Source organism: Oryctolagus cuniculus, chromosome 5 (assembly GCF_964237555.1).
Source record: "Oryctolagus cuniculus chromosome 5, mOryCun1.1, whole genome shotgun sequence".
Classification (NCBI taxonomy): domain Eukaryota; kingdom Metazoa; phylum Chordata; class Mammalia; order Lagomorpha; family Leporidae; genus Oryctolagus; species Oryctolagus cuniculus.
In genome coordinates, this window is record NC_091436.1 from 157,310,807 (window position 1) to 157,332,113 (window position 21,307).

Consider the following 21,307-nt stretch of genomic DNA (forward strand, 5'->3'; position numbering starts at 1 on the left):
AGACACAGCCATGATGGGCCCCACTGCATTTGTGACCTGGTGGCGTCCACAGACCTGGCACCACCCAGGGGGACTGTGCCGCAGGGTGCCTGTTGGAATCACCAGAATCAAACCTTTCTGGCTATTGGTGTGGCATGGGATTTGTTTTCAGGTTCTCTGATACCATCAAGAATTCTCCTTCTTCAAATGGTAAATGGCAGAGGAATTTTTTAAGACCCATGGCGAGGACAGTGATACAGTGGATGAAGACCCGACTTCTTTTGACATCAGAATTTTACTTTGCCTAAAGTGTTTTGAAAATGTTTTTGCCTGTTTGGCTGCCAACATCCCACATTCCCTTTCTGCACAGCGGGGGCAGCAGGACTGTTCCATGCTGAAGCCCCCAACTTCTGGCACAAACTGTCATGGCCGAAATGGGGACTCTCCCGCTCCTTGGGACGACTGCCACCTAACAAGGTTACACTTAGGGGCCAGCGCTGTGGCATAGCAGGTAGGGCCATCTCCTGCAGTGCCGGCATCCCATATGGGCGCTGGTTTATGTCCTGGCTGCTCCATTTCCAACCCAGCTCTCTACTATGGCCTGGGAAAGCAGTGGAGGATGACCCAAGTCCTTGGGTCCTTGTACCTGCATGGGAGACCTGGAAGAACCTCCTGGCTTTGTATCGGTGTAGCTCTGGCTGTTGTGGCCAGAAGGGGAGTGAACCAGCAGATAGGGATGGAAGACTTCTTTCTCTGCCTCTCCTTCTCTCTCTGTGTAACTCTTTCAAATAAATAAATCTTAAAAAAAAGATTACACTTAGTTTCTGCTTCCTTCCTTCTACAAGGCCATCTTCAATACCGGGGAGAGATGTTATCAGTCTGTGTGGGAGATACTAAGGGTCAAAGATATGGTATGAGTGTGTATGTGTGTGTGTGTGTCTGATGGTGGGGCTTCTGTCTGTTATGGGAAGGTGAATGCGTATTTCATATGTGTGGCACGTATGTATGTGTGGTGGGGGTTATGTATGCGTATGGGTGTGTGCAGGGTGCTAGTGTGTGGTACGCATGTGTGTGGAGTGTATGTGTGCAAGGTGTATGTGTGTGGGTGTGTGAATGTGGGTGTATGTTTGGAATGTGGGGGGGCTATCAGTGTAAGCAGGGTAATCAAAAAGTTCACGAAAAATGCACCTCCTTTAATTCCATTGTTCCACACACGTTTTGAAGTACTCTATTGTGTGGGGGGTGTATCAACATTTTGTCACTCTAGCAAATACCAGAAACAAGGTAGCTAGAAAGGAAAGACTTATTCTGGCTTGCAGCTTTGGAAGTTAATGGTCCAAGAGTGGGAGCCAGGGGACAGCAGTCCGGGAGCCCATAGGCAGGAGAACCCTGGCAAGCCAGAAGCCAGAGCGTGGCTGGCTGCCTCTCTGTGGGCTCTGCCCGCCCAGGGCCCCACCTGTGACCCCGTCACTGGAGGGCGTTTCCTGTCTGAGGTGTCCCACTGCCCGAGTCCAGGAAGCAGTCCTGTTGGAATCCCAGGCGCGTGTGGGGTGCGTGTGCGTGGCTGATGCCAGTGAAGGGACAGTGTGCACACAGGCGTGTGCAGGTGAAGCTGCCTCAGGAGCTGGGGTTGGGTTCGTGAGCCGGTCGCTGACGGGAAGTCTGTCTGAAGCTCCCGGGCCACCCTCGCATCACATGGCCAGTGAACTGCCCATGCCCCCTGTCCCGTGGTGGTCACTTCCTCACTGTGACTCAGCTGTTTCTGTCTTTACCCAGAAAGCGAGGAATCCAGAGAGCAGCCCCCAGGGGGAGCAGCTTCACCCAAATCCACCAGCAGAGTAGGGTCCCAAGCTCTCGGGCCAAGGCAGGCGCGGGGGTGCTGGTGGCCGTGAGTCGTGGACAGGGGCGGGCAGTCCACCTTCCATCACAAGGGAAGCAACTCTGACTTCAGCGGCTGCGTGCCGGCTTCGGGAAGACCCAGAGGCCATTAACAGGTCCCTTGCCCGCATCGCAGCTACCCGAGCCGCCACCTGCTGCTTCCGGGGCAGCAGGGCCAGGGACTTAAGCGGTGTGGGAAGTCGGCGGCAGGGACCAGCGGCCTGGGGGCGGGAGCCCGGAGGAACCGGGCCAGTGTCCTGCAGGCGCCGGTGGGGGCTGGCTCGCCACAGTTCTCCCCGCAGCCTCGCCCTATGGAGATGTAAGAGCGGGCAGTGGCAACCTGAGTTAGTTTTCCTCCTGCCTCCTGGCGGCTGGTTTTACTTCAGCGTGACCAATCGGACAGGGGACACGCGGGAGAATCGCCCGCCCAGGGCCAGGCGGCTGTAGCAGCGGCCAAGACGCTACACGCGAGGCCCACGTCCTGCACCCGCGCGCTTGGGGCCTCGAGTTTCCAGCTCTGCCTCCTGCTGCCGCACACGCCGGGGGGCAGCAGGCGAGGCTCATGCGGCCGTGATGCGGGCGAGGGACCCATTCCTGGGCCACCCAGCCTCTTGTCTCCCGCAGGGACGGAAACGCTTGGCCGAGGCTAGCCTACAGACAGGAAGAGCGCTTATTTACCGAGAGCAGCCACACATTCACGCGGGAGCGTGGGCCGCCCCACACCAAGAAAGCCTCAACATCAGAGGACCGGACCAAAAAGTTGTCCGTGAACGAACGAACGAACGAAGAAAAAAAAATAACCAGCACGGTACCTGCACACATGGTGGGAAAGCTCCGAAGCCGTCCGCATGGACGCGGCTCTCGCAGCTTCTGTCTCCTTTTATAGGGAAGGGGGTGGTGGGTAGGGTCTGAGCATGCGCCCTGGTCCGGGGTGCCGCAGGTGCATCCTGGAAACGTGGGCGTGTCTGACTGGCCCTTAAAGAGAGAGCAGTAGAAGGGGCGTCCGTGGTCCTCATGAGGCCTGGCTCTCTGCAGGAGGACAGCCACAGATGCTGGGGGGGGGGGGGTGTCTTTTTTTTTTTTTTAAGATTTATTTTATTTATTTGAAAGACAGAGTTTCAGAGAGAGGTAGAGACAGAGAGAGAAGTCTTCCATCCGCTGGTTCACTCCCCAGATGGCTGCAACAGCTGGAGCTGTGCCGATCCGAAGCCAGACCAGGTGCTTCTTCCATGTATGTGTGCATGGGTCTCCCACATGGGTGCAGGGGCCCAAGGACTTGAGCCATCTTCTACTGCTCTCCCAGGCCATAGCAGAGAGCTGGATAGGAAGAGGAGCAGCCAGGACTAGAACCGGTGCCCATATGGGATGCTGGTGCTTCAGGCCAGGGCATTAACCCACTGCACCCAGCGCCGGCCCCAAGGGGTTGTGTCTTGCTCCCGTGGCGGTCAGGGCCCCCCTGCCAGGGAGGAGAACCGAGTGGCTCCAGATCCCCTTTCTTAGCAACAGAAGAGGTCACGGGAAGAGCCTTGGAGAGAGGAAGGAGCTCTGGGACCCAAGCCGATCCCTCAGCCCGTGCCTCAGTTTCCCCATCCTGCACCAGCGGTTCTATTACAGGTGTGTTTACTGTGAGAGCGCTCGAGTCACCCGGGGCTCCGTGGAATGGTGGGCACCTTCAACAGCAGCCTTTGCCGACCGAGCAGGGCTGGGCCTGCCTCTGCATCTGCCCTGTGCCTCCAGGCCCAATGGGCTCCAACTCCCTGAAAAGGCTGCTTGGAGCTGGAAGTGCTTTGGCCATCCGTTCAGGTCCCCCCTCCCCCTCCCTTGAGCAGTAATTGTCCGGAAGTCTCTCGTCTGGGTGTGTTGAATGGCTATCACGCTTTCTTTACGGTTTGCCCAAAATGCAAGCTTCTGGAACCAGGACCCCCGTGTCTCTGGAGCAAGGGCTGCTGGGAACTGTGAAGGTACCATCAGAAGATCCCCGGTTCCCTGGACAGGTGCCCGAGAAAGTGCCGGGGTCACACAGGAGCCTTGCCCTTGACGGGGCCTCAGTGGCTGTCTCCTGGTTTCTTCAGGCTGGGCTGCAGGTGCACAGCCGGCCCTTTGGGGTGGGGCTGGGCAAAGTGGGGGGCATATGCCCCGGGCAGCTTTGGCAAAGCATCTCGCACACAGCTAGGGGCTCCCTCTGTGGACATCACCCCCTCACGCCAGTCTACTTCATTCCAGATAGCTACAGACACTCGGCTTTGCCCGGCTCCTTCTCCACCTGGGTCAAGCGTGGGGACCGGTGACACAGGGCTGGCAGCAGCTGTGTTTGTTTGCTCTGACCACGTGGGAGCAGGGTGTGGTCCCCGTCACCCCCTGGGTAGGGCAACATCTGGGTCTTTAGGATGGGCTGGGCTCCGGCCAGGCCGGGTGGCACTTGAACAAAGGTCATCAGGGTAGGCAGCGGCTAAGGCTGAGTGATTCCGAGACCACAGGGCAGGCACGCCTGGAGCTGAGGAATGTCAGAGCCAGAGGGAGGCTGCAGATGACCTGGTGCAGAGATAAGGGAGGCGAGGTTCTGGGAGGTGGCGGGGGTGTCCGGGGTCAGTAGCAGCAGAGCAGGCTCTGGGACCCAGGCGTCCTGCCTGCCGGTGTGAGCGTGTCCCACCATGTCCCTCCCTTTCTCTGAGCTGCAAGATCCCTGCATGGCGGCAGTAGGGGGCTGGGAGCAGAGGGGGAGGTGAGGAGGGTTGGGGGAGGGCGGAGCACTGCTGAGGGCCCCCACTGCTTCTGGCTGGGTCAGTGGGCACAGTGTCCCTGTCCGTGAGCCAGGGAGGGGAAGGTAGTGATAGTATCCGCCCACCCCACCCCCCGACCCCCAGCGTGGTTAGGAGGACATGGAAAGTCTACACATCACTGCCTGGCATAGAAGTGGATCTCCCTAAATATGAGGTGTTTGTTGTTTTACAAGGGTTTTACGGGCACGATCCTTATGCATTTTTTTAAAAGATTTATTTACTTCTTTGAAAGGCAGAGTGAGAGGGAGGGAGAGAAAGAGAGAAAGGGAACCTTCCATCCTCTGAGTCACTCCCCAAATGCCCACAACAGCCAGGGCCGAGCTAGGTCTAGCCAGGAATCATCCAGGCCTCCCATGTGAGAAGCAGGGCTCCAAGCACTTGGGCCGTCCTCTGCTCCCTTCCCAGGCACGACAGCAGGAAGCTGGATTGGAAACGGAGCAGCCGGGACTCGAACCGGCACTCCAGGAGGGATACTGGTGGGACAAGCAGCAGCTTGACCTGCTACACCACAACACCCACCCTGAGAGTGGCCTTGTGAGTCTCACGGAAGATCAAATCCTAGGGACGCTGTTTGCCGCGCTGAGGGTCTTAGGGAGTGGAGGTTTCTTCTGGGTTCTTTGAAGGTGTGCACGGGGACAGGTGTCTCCAAGTGACTGTGGGTGGGAAGGCCCCGGGGATGCAGGAAAGCCGCAGGTGCTGACACAGCAGTGGGGGGCGGGGTGCTCATTTCCCACCTGCTCCCTGGTGGTGCCAGAGCTGTGGGTCCTCGGGGCTGCAGCTGGGGAACCAAAGACCTCAAGAATGCAGACCCCACCTGACTGCTGAAGAAATGGGCCACCTGCTCGACCGTGTTCTCATTCTTAAATGATCAGTCTGACCTCACTTCTAAGATTCTGTTAAAAGTTTTATAAAGCTCTTCTTCACGCAAGCGCAAACCCAGGGGCCGGTGTTGGCCCTGTGGGTTAAGATGCCGCTTAGGAGGCCTGCATCCCCTTTCAGAGTCTAGGTTTCAGTCGCAGCTCTGCTCCCAATTGTAGCTTCCTGCTAATGCACGCCCTGGGAGACAGCAGCGGATGGCTCAAGTACTTGGTGCCTGCCGCCCGCGTGGGAGACCTGGATTGAGTTTCCGGTTCCTAACTTTGGCCTGGCCCAGCCCTGGAGGTTGCAGGCCCTTGGGGGAGTGACCCAGCAGATGGGTGACATGTCTTTTAATCCCTATTTGTCTGACATTCAAATAAATAAAATTTTCAAGAAGTTTATTGAAAACGTGAATATGATTACTGAGATGTGGGTGTTCTCTTCTCCTTGCTTGGAAGCGGTTTTTGTTACCAGCTCATTACCACTCAGCTCATGGTCAATGTGACAGCTGTCCACCCCCCCCCCCCCAGTCATTTTCCATCCTCCCTTTGTTCCTTAATCACCAACCTCAACTTCACTTGAGGCAGGAGTTTGTTAAGGTAACTTTATTTCCCAGGCTGCACCTTGTTGAAATAGATGGCCAATAACCTGGAAAGCCAAGTCATTAGGTAGGACTTCTAGGGTTGATCTGCCAGGTACTCTTTCCTCTTTCTTCCTGCCTGGAACACATACATAATGGTTGGGACTTCAGCAGTCATCTTGGAACATGAGGTAACCTGAAGCATGGAAGACACATAAAGACGATGGTGCAAGATCCGCCTGTGACACACTGCTGGTGTCACACAGCCACGACACAAGCTCTTCCCTGCTTAGCTCCAGACAGTGAATTTCCAGTTGACATGGAGGCTGCTTAACCCAATCTTGATACCACCAGCGCAGGCAGAGTGGAGGAGGGCAGATCCAGGCTTAAATCCGTACCTAAAATGATCATCCTCCAACCTTCTGGGACTCTCCAGTGGTGCAGGGGCACAGGACCCAGGCTGGACGTCAGAAGCCCACTGTTCTCAGCTCGGTCCTGCTCTTTCCTGGCTGTGTGAATTCTTTGGAAACCTCAGTTTCCTCGCCTGTCAAAGCAGGTGCGGTGCAGGGCGGGTGCAGAATCCATTCCCCTGGTGTTGGGGTGGGGGTGTCTCAGGCAGTGAGCAGTGGTGACAGAGCAGTGGGGGGACACTGGGCGTGAGGCGTGGGCACCTTCCACTGTGCCACACATCTGCCTAGGTTAGGGCCGGCCACCAGGCTGCGCTCCACTGCCTCCAGGTAACCAGAGGGCTTGGGCTAGAGGGCCCTTGTAACTTTCACGGTCTGTGGGTGTGGCTTCCTTTGCAGGGAGCACAAGCTTTCGCTGGGGGAGAAACCCACCTCCCCAGCTCTTGAATTGAATGCTGAGGCTTGGGAGAGGGTCCAGGGAGTCCAGCTCCCTCCCCACAACCGCCTTGTTGCTGACATCCAGGAGTGGACCCCAGCTGCTGGCCGAAAGCTCCCAGCCATCAGCACAAGTATCAGTTCTCTGGTCCTGACCGGAGCCCTAGGGCGAGATGTTTCACACCACAGCACAGCAGTCCATGCCTCTTCCTTTCTCTACCTCTCCAGTGCACAGCCCGCTTTTTACCTTTTTACCAGGCATAGCTAGCTGGTGTCTGAAAGGCAAGAGCCAGGGCTTTGCATCAAACCCCATGCACCTGTGTCCTGCACACAGGGTGACGGCCAGAGACGGGGAAGGGCCGGCTTGATGGGAGCCCGTCCCTGTGCATAGCCTGGGGTGACCTTGTTTTTCTGATCGGCAGCTGGGTGGTGTGAAACATGCCCGCATTTCCATACAATGACCTCTTCCTGGACTTAAACATGTGATACGCCCAGGATGGCACTGTGGTGTAGGGGGTGAAGCCACTGCCCGTGATGCCAGCATCCCATATGGGCGCCGGCTCAAGTCCCAGCTGCTCCACTTCTGATCCAGCTCCCTGCTAACGTGCCTGGGAAAGCAGCAGCAGATGGCCCAAGTGCTTGGACCCCTGCCACCCACATGGGAGACCCAGATTAGGCTCCTGGCTTCTGGCTTCGGATCAGCACAGCTCCGGCCATTGCGGCCATCTGAGGAGTGAACCAGCAGATCGAAGACCTCTCTCTCTGTCTCTCCTTTCCTCTAGCTCTGCCTTTCAAATAAATAATCATTTTAAAAAATATGGTATGAGGGGCCGGCGCTGTGGCATAAGCAGGTAAAGCTTCTGCCCGCAGTCCCGGCATCCCATATGGGTTCTGGTTCGAGTCCCGGCTGCTCCACTTCCGATCCGGCTTTTTGCTATTGCCTGGGAAAGCAGTAGAAGATGGGCCAAGTCCTTGGGCCCCTGTACCCGTGTGGGAGACCCGGAAGAAGCTCCTGGCTCCTGGCTTCTGATAGGTGCAGTTCCAGCCATTGTGGCCATCTGGGGAGGGAACCAGTGGATGGAACACCTCTCTTTCTCTCTCTCTCTGCCTCTCTAATAAATGAATAAATCTTTATAAAGAATGTGATACGATTTGCAGAAGGCCTGTACCCATATTACGTACACACAGGTAAGTTTCCTTGTTGACCTCCTATAAAGGGCAGCCAGCACTGAGTGTCCTTCCTAGTCTTCTAACTTTTGTAATTCACTTTTTTAGTAGCAAAGGAGGCTGTGTGTGGGGTGGGGGTGGGGGTAAGGGTACAAGACGACTGGATCTGCCTGACAGCGATCCTCCTGCCTCAGACCCAAGTTCCCTTCCTCAGGGCAGACTTCTGTCAGCCTAACACAGAGCCAGAAGGAAGGTTTTTAGTTTTTTGTTTGTTTGTTTGTTTTTGCACGCTTGGGGCTGTCGTCACTATCACAAGAATTAAGGAGAATGCAAGACAGTGGGATTGCAACAAGAGGCTCCCACGGAGTGGATGCTGGGCAGAGTGAGGGCATGGACCAGGGCTGGCAGAGGTGACAGGTCCCATTTCAATGCTGATTGCAAAAGTGTCCCCACCGTCCTGACAACCTGCACAGCGTGGGAACCAGGTCAGCCTCCTGCCAGATGGCATTTTTTACTACATTAACCCTGGGGCTCCACAGAGCCACCACACAGGGGATTTCGGTGGTGGCTGAGGCTTCTGGGCTCACGTGTTGCGGCAGAAAGCCCCGGATGTGCCCTCGCGTTGCCCCTGTGGGCGTGGCTGGCAGGCCCTGGGATGCCAGAGACGGGCCGTGGGCTGTGACCCTGAGTCCTCCCACAGGCCGGGGGACTTTCCACCCGTGTGGCTGGAGGGGCTGGCTTGTCCCTGCCCGGCAGGTGCTCTGCATTCACTCGGTGCACACAGCGCAGCCTCGGGCGCACCTGAGACTCCCCCTGGACCACGCGTCCATGCCAACGTCCTTCTCCGAGAAGGAGCACACGGCACTGTCCGCCCTCCACTCGCAACGGTGTTGCCGGACAAAAAACACGACCCCTGGGAGACCCTGTCGACGCCAAGTCAGAGTGCATCATGGACCAGGAAGAGGAGCCAGGCCTGGAACTCCAGCTCAGGCAGCCTGCCTCCCGGCTGGCTGTCCAAGAAATTCTGCTTTTGTGCCTGTCTCTTCTACACACTAATTCAGTAAAGAGCCCCCCGCCCCCATCCCCGTTTTGGGGAAAGGAGCAAACCCAAACCATGATTTGAGAGGCAGACAGAGAGCAAGCTTTTATCTAAGGTTCACTTCCTAGATGCCCGCGGCAGCCGGGACTGGGCCAGACTGAAGCCAGGTACTAGGAACGCAACATGGGTTTGAGACCCACGCTGAGTGGCAGGGATCCAACCACTGGAGCCATCGCTGCCGCCTCCCAGGGTCTGCCCCGGCAGAGCCAGGACTCAAAGCCGGGTATTGCAGTGTGCGGCGAGGGCCTCTTGACCCTGAGGCTGCACCCCGGGCTCCTCGACTTTGCTGGAAACTTTGCAGAGTCAGGCCCCGCCCAGAACCTCTGAGTCAGCATCGCCCTGTACCAGATCCCCGGGTGATTTCCGGGCGAGGCGCCATTTACGCAGCACCACCGTGGGTTCCTCCTTCCTATGGTCAGCATCAAGGACACGGCATCCTGCAACCTCACCCGACTTTGACGACGACGACGCAGCCAGCAAGCAAGGCCGCCCCTGCACGGCCTCTGGAACCCCCATCCCCCAAAGACACGTCAGGAAGCAGCGAGTAGACTCATCCCAAGGGGCCAGCAGGGGGTGACAGCACCACAGTCCCACATGTACAAGGCTGTATGTGCAGATAGCCCCCACACACCTCCCCGCACCCTCTAAATCTTCCCTCACAGCACCGCAGTGGGTTGTATGCCTTCATCCTGAACTCGGGCTTACCCCCAAGCCTCACATCAATGGCATTAACAGGAGGAAAGTGGCATTCAGTGGTGGGGCCTTTGGGTCATGGAGGTGGCGCCCCCTATGGTTGAATCCTGGTTTAATAGGAAGGGGTATAGAGATCGCCACATGCATGCACCTGTCTGTTGCCAACCGACACTCTGAGCCACCCTGGAACCCCACCAGCACAAAGGCCGTCCCCTAGATTTCACACCTCTCAAACCATGCGCCAAAATATACCTCTTTTCTTTATAAAGTGAGCCTGCCACAGGCATTTCATTATAGTCACGAAAATACTACCAATACCTAATACAATGTAAACACCTGCTAGACGGTATCGCTTAGGGCATAATGCCAGACACAAACCTTTCACCTGTTCTCGGTTGAGGCTGATGGAATCTGTGAACGCACAGGACTGCACGCTACAAAGCAGTCCAGGTCTCCTGCTTCAGGGCAGTGATGTCCCAAAGGCTGCCCAGGCGTTGCTGCCGGGGCTACCAAGACGATGCCGGGGATGGAACACAAACAACGCTGCCTATGTGCAACTCCCAGATGGTTGAAGGACACACAGCTGGGTCACACATTTGTAAGACGGTTCCAACAGCCCTAGTATCCCCAAGTCTTCTGGACACTGTATGTGCATTGCATGTATTATATCATTCACATATCTGCATGTATGTTAGATGCATATGTGTATTATCATGCGTATGTTGTACTTCCCTCGCCCAGCACACCAGACACACAAGGCTGCCCTGTTATTTCCAATTCTACTTTGCTGATGTGCCGGTTCCCCTCCCCCACACCCCCAGCCAAACTGAGTATTTCTGGTGGTTCCTGTTGGCGGTTGATAAAACACACAAGTCAAAGGGTTTTTTTTTTTTTAGACTTTTTTTTTTGTGTTTGGTTTGTTTTTAAAGAAACTGCATACATCATCAGAGACAAACAATAATTTAAATACCATGCAGTTTCTGTATGTACAAAACCTAGGCCACAGAGATCCAGTTTCATTTGTTTTCTATATACAGGGTCTTCTTCATACAGCCATCCTTGCCAAGTTCGAGCCTGGGACTGACGGTCACCACACTCACTCCTATACAAAGACAAACTATGTACAGACGCCCGGGGAAGCAACCCGTTCGGGGAAGAAGAGATAGATAGGAAGGAAGGGTCGTTGAAAGTGGTCTTTGCCCACTAGCTGTGCACAGGGAGGGCCTGGAACTCCACGCACCACCGCAACACACCACGAGTTTCATTTGGCAAATATAAACACACGTTCCTAAGCGGGAGAGAGAGAGACTCGGAGCTGCTCGTACTCTGATCTGACCAGAACGGCTGAAGTCTGACACTTTTCACAGGCCATTGGAGGGCCTTTGGAGACGAAAAAAATATCAGCATCTGGCAAGAAGACATTTGGTTGATTCTCTGGGGGAAGGGGTTTGGGACCGTGCCTGGCTGTGAGCAGGAGACATCTGATTTAAGACATTCCACGTGTTTCCTTTCATGTGAATCCAAATGACAAGATGCTCAGCTGGGAGCTTACCCCAAATTAACAGAAAACAGAAGCTTTTCCAGAGAAAGGATGCCTTCCGGGCTACCCAAGCCACCTCTTGCATTTTGTTTATCCTGATTAAAGTCAAGCTGTCATCTTGGAAAGTGACACAAATTGCTTCGTTCTCCTGACACCGTGGCCCAAAAGAAGCATGTAGGAAGACCTGGGGGTCTGAAGAAAGAGGAGCAGAGCCCCCCACCCCCCTCCCGCCATGCTGCAGAACATGGGGTTGCTGAGCCTGTGTGAGAGCCACTGAATGAGGGATGGAAAGGGCCCACCCTGATGTGGGGGGAGGGGCGACCTTGCAGCAACCTGGCAGGTGCACCCCTGGCTCTGAGCAAGCGAGCTCTGTGGGAACAGTGCTCCACTGCTTCCATGGCACTGGGGCCCTTGGGGCCGACAAACCCGGGCGGGCTGGCTGGCTGCAGGGAGGTGGACCTGGGCCTTAGATTTCTGGAGAACCTAAAGGCCCAAGAACTGAGGCCAGCAGAGAGGCGCCGGGCCTCTGAGGGAGGAGTCAAGGCCCATGGAATGCGTTCCCTTAGGACCTGTACCCGGCCAGCGCAAGGCCGGACTGTCACAGCAGGGCACCGTGTTCTGCTGGAGGCACAGCTCTGCCAGCTGGAGAAAACCAGACCCTGAGCCCGAGCCAGGCGGACACCTCCGCCTGGCCACGCGCTCGCCTGCCTGCCCCGGACAAGTTCAATGGAAGAGCCCCACCTCTTCCGTCATACTATTTGCACATTCAAACGTCAGTAAGCCTTTCGGGAAGACTGCGTTCACAGCCCCGCTAAAATCCTGACCACGTTTTCCCTGAACAACATCCCCTTTTCTCCCCATAGGCAGGAACTATCCGGAGTCAACATTCAAAGGCAAGAACCCATCTTAGCTCGCTCCAGGCGGCACGGAGAGCGCGGAGGTGGGGGCGCTGCCTGAGGGCTGCCCTGAGCTCCCCACAAGGTCTGTCGGGTTCCAGGCTCAGTGCTGGCCACGGGAGCCATCCAAGCCTGCAGAAAAACTCCACGGCCTCACTGAAGAGTGTGCACCCTAAGAGAACCCTGCCCCCACGTGCCGCCTGCTGTGGGAAGGCCAAGATGGCGTCTTTTAAAATCCTGGGTGTGTGAGGGTATATGGGAGGGGCAGAACAGCAAGCCAGCACCTAGAAAGGTCATGGCAACTCTGGAACCCCTCCGGAGGCTGGGCAGAGCTCTGCTAGGAGACAAAGAAGCCGGCCCAGGGGCTGCAGGGTATCTCGCAGGGACTGGGAGCATCCTGCCCCCAGCCACTGTGCCTCCCATGTCCCTGCCAACCCAGCGCGGCCTTCCTGGGGCCCCTAGGGTGAGGGGCGGGTAGAGCTACATCTCTAATCACTCTCATGTGCACTGAGGCAGATGAGAGACAGAAAAAGAGAGAGAGAGAGAGAGAGAGAGAGAGAGAGGCGGGAGATGGATTCTCTCTGGATCAGCGGAGGCAGGCAGGTCTGCCTCAGGCAGGCATGGCTGGTGTGTGCCTGACTTTGGCACATGCTGAACTCTAGGGCTTCTCCCTAGATGCTCCTGAGTGCCAAGAAAGGAGAATGGAAGGCCAGCGGCTGGCTGTAGGGTTCCAGCCCCTCACGGCTGCAGAGCCGGACTTAGAACAATGGTTTCTGGCCTGGATGCACTGGTCCTACACTTAGAAGGCGCCAGCTTCCGAGCCATACCAGGGCTGGCCCTGCAGAGCACGGGGACGAGGCTCATCAGCCACGCACGGTCCTGCGTGCTCATGGGGACAATCACAGAGATTGAGCTTGGTGACGGCTGTGTGTGCCCGTCCACCCCTGACGCTGGGCTTCCCGAACTCAGAGAAGCCAATTTGAAGCAACAGAGCAGGGGACCTGGACCCTTCGCTCTCCTGACCCAGTCTCCAGCAGTATGGCTCGGCTCAGACTGGAGGGGCAGGCTGGGCTCATAGTGCCAGCCTTGCACGCTGAGAGCACGCACCCTCCTAGGAAACCACAGACCCCTCCCCGAGGGCGCTGCCCTTTCGTCCCCTGTGCGGGCAATGGTTGCAAGAAGAAAAAGGGACAGGGACCACCGAGAGGCACTCCCTCCCTCCCGTCACTCCCCCAAAGAACCCCCTACAAGATGATGCATTGGGCGGAGTCGGGAAGGTCAGCCGGGTCATGACCTTTCTGCCCCACGTCCTCCTCGGGTCTCTGCATTCTTTGGCCTCAGGAGACAATCTTGAGGTTCACAGGAGAGGAAGTGAAGTTGGAGCCTGCTGGGACAGACGGAGGGGACGAGGACTGTGCCACCTGCTGAGAAGTCTTCGGTTGGGGGCCCCGCCGGGGGTGTGACACGTTTCAGAATCAGACGTGGCGCCAGCAGCTCTGACCGTGGAGTGGTCCCCATTGCTTTTTCCACACATAGAATCCTGATTGTGTTTCCTTTTATTTTTCTTCTTCTTCTTTTTTTTTTTAAAAAAAGGCAGTTCAGAAGATTTACATCATAATGGGGAGTGAATAAATACCAGCACTTATGGTTCTTATAAATTTATGTTTTGAAGACAGCATAGCACTCAAGAGGAATTCGACTGTTAAGGTCGGTGGAACCTAGGGAAACAGAGCATTAAGTCAAGACTGAGGGGTTGCCAAAGGCAGTGGCGTTGACAATGCAACCTGTCTGTCCTCAGGAGGCCCTGTCCCTGGGGGTACCAGGGAGTCACCAACCTGTCCCCCTAAGCACATCCCCACAGGAGACCCCTGGTAGCTGCAGCCCGCGCTGTCAACCTGGGCTCAGCCTCTAAGCGCAGGCACTAACTACTCCGTAAGTCCCATCTCTGTCAATGTTCACCAAAGGAGACAGCCATGAGAATTGAGTCAGCGGCTTTGTCACTCAGCGGCCATGTGACCTTATAGAAGCCCTTGATGGGGCGGCACCGTGGTGCAATGGGTTAATCCCCTGCCTGCGGCACCGGCATCCCATATGGGCGCCTGTTCTGGACTCAGTGGCCCGGGAGGGCAGGGGAGGATGGCCCAAGTGCTTGGGCCCTGCACCTGCATGGGAGACCAGGAAGAAGCACCTGGTTTCTGGCTTCGAATCGGTGCAGCGCTGGCTGTGGTGGCCATTTGGGGAGTGAACCAATAGAAGGAAGACCTTTCTCTCTGTCTCTCCCTCTCACTGTCTTTAACTCTGCTTCTCAAATAAATAAAATCTTAAAAAAAAAAAAAAAAGCCACCCTTGACTTGCTCCGTGCCTCTATTTGCCCTAATCTCACCACCCAGGACTGTCTGGGACAATGAACAAGAGAAGCAAATGCACTTTGGAAGCCCCGTGTGGATTTGGATTTTGCCCCGGTTGGCTTCTGCTGACTGATGGTTAATTGGCAACGCTCTTTTTCCCCCTCGGCTTCAGTTTTCATAAAAAGCTCCTTTGGGGCTCCTGGCGGCCTGGTGACCAGCAGACCTTCTGCCGGCCTGGATTAGAACCCAGGCTTTCAGGAAGCTGCAGAGTCTGAGCCTGGTCTCTGCCAGCCAGAGAGGAACTTCATCTTGACCTTGCTTCTCCCTTCTCGCCCGGCACACACTCAGGCCGCCTGTGACCCACCCAGGCGTGGCACCACGGCACTGTGCTTGGAGGCAGATGTTTCAGTGTGAGGGGGAAAAGAGAAGGAAGAGAAAGCGCAGGGCTCCATGCTGACCTTGTTAAGTGTCTGCTCAGCTCATGAACCTCCATCTCGGTGCTTTTGAATTCATTGAGCTCCTTCCGGATGGCAGCCTGAAAGGAAGACAAGTCCGTAAGAGTACAGAAGAGGCAGCTGGAAATGGGTGCCTTTATTTCATTTGGAACTATTTTTTCCTTCCACAAAGTCACACTCCTGGAAAGGAAAAAAAATCACCTAAAATGTCCTTTAAATTTTTTTTTTTTTAATTTGAAAGGCAAAGAGAAAGAGATGGAGACAAGACAGACAGAGATCCTCCAACATCAGCTGGTTCACTCCCCAAAAGCTTGCAACAACCAGGGCTGAGCCAGGCCAAGGCCAAGACCCTAGAACTCAGTCAGGGTCTCCCATGTGTGTGGCAGGGACCCAACTATGTAAGCCATCACCTGCAGCCTCCCGAGGCATGCACCAGGTAGGAAGCTGGAATCAGAAGGGAATCTGAGACTTGAACCAGGCTCTCCCATATGGGACGCGCTGTTCCAGGCACCATCTCAACCACTGTGCCCAAATCTCCGGGCAGCGCTGTTCTTTAGAAAGTGCTAAGATTCCCTGATGCTGCAATGCCAGATTGGATATTGCCCAGGCATCTTTTTCTTCCTCTATAGGGTCCTGAATACCCATCTAAATGCTGAGTTCAGGAGAGGATGTCCGACCTAGAGGGTAAGCTGCAGGTGTCCCACGTTGGATTATCTGGGTTCCATATCCAGCTCCTGACTCCAGCTTCCTGCTAACGTGTACTCTGGGAGGCAGCAGGTTGGCTCAAGTGATTCAGTGTCTTTCACCTACGTGGCGGGACCTGGATTGAGGTCCTAGCTCCATGGCCTCACCCTTGGCCCTTGGCCCGAGGCTATTTTGAGCATCGGGGGGATGAACCAGCAGATATGAACTTTTGTCTATATGTCCCCCTTTCTCTCTCTGCTTCTCAAATAATAAATAAAATAACAAATTGCTTTGAGCAATGGCTACGAGACTGGGCAAAAACCATTTAAAAATGTTAATTTCTCTTCCTCTTTAGGTAAACAAACCACAGGCAAGCAATGCCTCAAGATGGACATTTTCAGAAAGAAGAAGAGGAGACGGCCAGCTGCCACCTTCCCTTGCATTCGCAAGGCCTTAGCTCTTTTATAACCTTACTGACCCTGAGGGGATGCATTTCACTGTAAGAGATTTCCTGCAGAGAACCTCATACATGGGGGCTGGCATGGTAGAGCTGCGGGTTAAGTCACCGCTCTCAATGCCAGCATCCCATAAGGGTGCAGGTTCAAGTCCCAGCTGCTCCACATCCAATCCAGCTCCCAGTTGAAGCACCTGGGAGAGCAATGGAGAATGGCCCAAGTGCTTGGGCCCCTGCATCCACGTGGGAGACCCTGGCTGTTGGCTTTGGCCTGGCCCAGCCCTGGCTGTTGCAGCCATCTGGGGGAGTGAACCTGGGGAGTGACTGAGGATCTCTCTCTCTCTCTTGCTTTCCCTTCCTCTCTGCCACTCTGCCTTTCAAACAAATAATTTTTTTAAAGAGAGAATAAGAGTCTCCGCTCTTTGGTCTGTTCACATTTCGATGACACACTTGCTGGGGCCCTGGTCTATCTGCCTGTCTGCCGCATGGTGGTGGTGGCTCACCCCGAGTTTCTGTACAGGGAGGAGACGGGCGCTGTGTTTACAGAGGCGGGATTGGGACCCGTGGCCTGACCCAGCACAGAGTTCTGGGAGCAGTCTTTCCGCCTCCAGCTCCTGCAGCCCCGCCAAGTACGGCAGCCGGCCTGTGCCTGAGCTTCCAGCTATGCCTTGATCCAGGCAACAGGGGCTGGGGGGCCTCCTGCTGGGCTGTGTGTAGGGGAACCAACTCCCCCTGGAGTGCAGGAAGGCACGAGGAGGTCCCTGTCCCCCCAGTCTCCGCAGGGAGGACCATGGTGGGGAGGCTGACTCTGTCATCTCCTCCCGAGGCTCCACTGCCAGTCACAAGCTGGGTACGGTTGTTATTGCGGGCTGCATTTTTATAAAAATGAATTGAGAGGTAGGGTGGGGGGAGAGAGACAGAGAGACAGAGGAGAGAGGGAGACAGACTCCAACTGCTGTTCACCCCTCAAATGCCAGTAATGACCAGGGCTGAGCAGAGACTGAAGCCAGGAGCCGGCATCGGAATCCAGGTCTTCCTGTGTGGCAGGAACCCAGTTACCTGAGCCATCACTGCTGCCTCCCCGGGTCTACACTGGCAGGAAACTGGCTTCGGGAGGTGGGATGCTGTGATGTGGGATGCTGAGGTCCTGACTGGAGTCCTAACAGCTGGGCCAAGTGCCCGCCCACCTGGACTATACATTTAAAGGTCCCTTGGCCCTCTGGGACCTCACAGTGCCTGGGTTAGAGTCAGGAAGGACCAGCGGGCTTCATCTGGGCCCCTCCCGTCTCCCCGCCCCCTGGGCTTACTTTGTCGGCAGCGGTGAGGCGGGTCCACGGCTTGTCTGCCCGGCGGTCATAGTCCTGAGCATCAGCCACCTCCACGTAGTCACTGAAACGGATGAGGATCTTCCGTTCCCGCAGTTCTTCCACCGTGGGCCTCTGACTGAGCTGCAGGGAGGGAGCGAGAGGGACCAGGTCCTTTAGTGCCAGCCGAAAGCAAGGCCCAGAGAGGCAGTGAGCGGATCACACAGCGCGTGTGCGGCAGGGGAGAGACCAAGGACCGTGACCTTGAGAACCAACGGGGCTCTCAGAGGCCTGGCCCAGGCCTAGCCAGAGGGCCAGCTGGTCTGCCTTTGTCCATCTCACTGCAGTATGTCTTTACTATTTGCCTGTCCTGTGGGGCTCTGGGTGCCTGCCGGGGTCCCTGGGTCAGTCCTGTCCTGCTAGGTGACAGGAACCTCGTCCAATGATGCTGACCTGCCTGGATCTGTGGGTCTATATCTGTGTGCTCAATTCAGTGCTCTCTGTAAGATGGGTTTCTAATGCATCACACACACGTACGCATGCTTGCCCCCTGTGTTTTAAATATACAAAAGTGTGTGAGAGTCCTTCAGGAAGTCTGTGGAAAATGGAATTAAAAGATCAATTTATTCTGATGCAGAGAAATTTTGAAATGAAGGCATAGATTGGTCATAAAACAGATTTTTGTGAACTTCTTTGAAGACCTCTTGTAGGCATAGATTTCAAGAAATTTCTGCACCAGGGCAAGCCTACCTTTTAATTCCCCAAATTCCCGATTCCACAAACTTTTTCAAGGACCCTCACCTGTTGCACACAGTATGCAAGCTCTGGGTATGGCAGGAATGGCAAAACTGGTGGCTTCTGAGATTTCAGAGCAAAAGTTTCTAACAGCCTCCTCGTGAAGTTCAAGTGGAAGGTGGGTCCATGGATACAGAACAAGGAGATGCTGGGATACCCGGGATTGTGCCTTTGAATGGGTCTCTGGTGAAGAGTCGCAGGAGCGAGGAAGGAGACAAGCAAAAGGAGAGCCCTTGTTTTTTTAGCCATCTCCTGCTCTGCCCGTGAGCCTCCGTCCTGTGTGCCTGAGCAACACGAGGCTGACGTTTCCATCATCTCTTCGGGCCACCAGGTTGGCTTCTGGAGCTACCCTAGGAGGCTGTCAACTCATGCTCCACCCATGTTACTTTTTTTTTTTTTTTTGACAGGCAGAGTGGACAGTGAGAGAGAGAGAGAGACAGAGAGAAAGGTCTTCCTTTTGCCGTTGGTTCACCCTCCAATGGCTGCCGCGGCCGGCGTGCTGCGGCCAGCGCACCACGCTGATCCGATGGCAGGAGCCAGGTACTTCTCCTGGTCTCCCATGGGGTGCAGGGCCCAAGCACCTGGGCCATCCTCCACTGCCTTCCCTGGCCACAGCAGAGAGCTGGCCTGGAAGAGGGGCAACTGGGACAGAATCCAGCGCCCCAACCGGGACTAGAACCCAGTGTGCCGACGCCACAAGGCGGAAGATTAGCCTAGTGAGCTGCAGCGCCGGCCTCCACCCATGTTACTTAAAAGCCATCTTCCCTCCAAGCCCTGCACTGCTGATGAACGTCATTCATGGAAGACGTAGTCAGATACGAGTCTCACCGCTCAGGCCTGGAACACGCACATGCACACAGGGAATCTGAACCACCCTGGCTGTTTTCGCTCTGTGTCGCGCAGCTGCCAGATGCCCTGGTTGGTGCTGAAATGCCCCAACTTGCTACCGCTGCAGCAGAGCCCGATGAGACGACAGCCTAACACAGTGCTACTAACCACGCTGGTGGTGGGTCCCCCGAGCCCTGGCCAGGACCGAGGCGCCTCTGGCAGCTCCTTCTTGGCCAATGGTGGGATGCTCTGGGGATCGATGTCTGGTGGCAAGCGGAGCTGGCCCACTGGCCTGCACTGCACAGAGCTCCTCTTTGAGCTGGTTCTGGGCTGTCCTGAGGTAGCCCTGGACATTCTGGCTGCCCTGTCCAGGAAACCATGGGTTTCCCAAGGCTGCATGTCACGGGTCACTAGAAACCCTGGAGTACCCCCACCTAGGGGAGACGGGTGTGGGGAGAAACACCCTCCCTCATCACCAATCAGCACGTTCTGCGATTAGTCAAGTTTTTCTCTGCAAAATCACACAATCTTTTTTAAGGCTAAAAATTCTATAAATGAAGTGTTTTTCTATGATTATCTTTTAGCAAGCAATTTTAACGTGTGGGAACATTTTGGGGTTCCAGTAATCAACTCCAATAACCTTGATGAAAACCTGATTTAAATGTTTTTCTGAATGTCTAGGCCTCTTGGTATGAGAAATGAGGGGTTACGACTGGTCCCTCCCTCATAGCCTCATGGTCAAGGACACACTTGGGACTAGCTCACACAGTTCTCCCATCCTTTTTGCTATCAGCTACAGGGACTGCATGCACCATGTCTAAAGTCTAGGTGGTCTCAGGGATGTGCAGGGGTCAGCTCTGGCCTGCAGTGAGCTCACGTAGCTCTGTGCCAGGCCACAGCGGGGTGATACCCTGCTGGCCATGTGAGTGATTACATGCCTACTCCTTTTTAATTGGGCTGATCTTTGGTTTATCACCAGATGCTTGGGACGTTCTGAGGAAAAACAAAAAGTAATGAGAAATACAAATGGTCACCTTGATCATGGGGCTAGTCCAAGGTCTCTGAATTTCTTCCTTTGCCTGATAATTTTAGGGCAAAAAATTCACTAATAAGCCTTTTAAAAGCTCATCGTAATGGGCCTCTTAACCCTCTCTATGATTTGAGTGTCTTAAAAACACTGCAGTAAGATAGAAGATACTGTGGCATCTTGTGTGTCATCAATCAATTAAACGTTCAACATCACCCAGGAAAAGTCTCAACAGGGCATCTGTTCTAAAAGAGGTTCTTGCTACAGGGCAAGAGTCATACAGATGTCCATGACCTTGTCAAACCATGCATTTTGGGGGTTAAAAATACCTAAAATGATCAGTTTTATGAGCTCTATCTATGCGCATTTTCAAACATCTACATGGCATGTATCAGTCTTTTTGGCATCTTCCTAATCCAGTCACTCAGTTTGGACTTAGCCCAATACAGTCAAATAGTTCTTAGCTCATAGTGAAAAGACAGTATTCAGGAAAACAGCAAAGACCCACTGTTTCCCAGGGCTGTAGCAAACAGTCAGATTCTCCTCGAACTACTGATTTTCATAATGAACTTCTGGAGGCTTGAAATTGTACTTACTGTTGAATTGTATTTAGTGTAACTGAAAATACAATGCAATGGACGTCAGGTTGCTCGGGTGCAGGTGGGAGCCACAAAACCAAGTGACACTGAATGTCCCCAGCCAAAAGGACAAAGGGTCGGCGAGCTGAGTTGGCCAGGGCACCCCTGGAGGAGTCTTATGGTGCCAGGGCATCCGAGGAGGGGAAGCGATAAGCCAGGCAGGCACAGGGCCACCAAGGCTGGTACAAGAAGGCTAAGGGGGAGGGGGCAGTGTCCCAGCCTCTCCCGTCCAAGCTCTTGGCACGGAGAACCACGTCTCACCTTCCGAGTCAGCCTTCTCTTGATCTCTCTTTTCTCTTCTTGTTCCTCTTGTTCATTCCGAGCTGTAAGAAATATTTAAGATGCTTTTTACTTTGGTACACAGTGTCACCTACAGGTGCATCCTCTGACCCCTGGGGCAGGCTCTAGGCCAAGCACCTGCTTGAAAAAGGGGAAGAGAGAGAGAGAGAGAGAAACTCCCAT

The 21,307-nt window shown here is 55.0% G+C and overlaps 1 protein-coding gene across 15 annotated transcripts in view; it reads right to left on the bottom strand.

Moving 5' to 3' along the window:
* Window positions 1–13,829: 13,829 nt before the first annotated feature.
* The window catches only part of PHACTR1 (phosphatase and actin regulator 1), a 582,572-nt gene continuing 575,094 nt past the window's right edge, over window positions 13,830–21,307 (bottom strand). For 14 of the 15 annotated variants that reach the window (XM_051855839.2, XM_051855837.2, XM_051855844.2 and 11 more), the window contains 4 exons: window positions 21,107–21,168; window positions 17,561–17,701; window positions 15,119–15,195; window positions 13,830–14,030 (listed from right to left, as the gene is read on the bottom strand). In XM_051855839.2, coding sequence (XP_051711799.1) covers window positions 14,015–14,030; window positions 15,119–15,195; window positions 17,561–17,701; window positions 21,107–21,168 — 296 coding nt within the window. In that variant the 3' untranslated portion in view covers window positions 13,830–14,014. The other variant, XM_051855842.2, reaches the window with a different exon arrangement.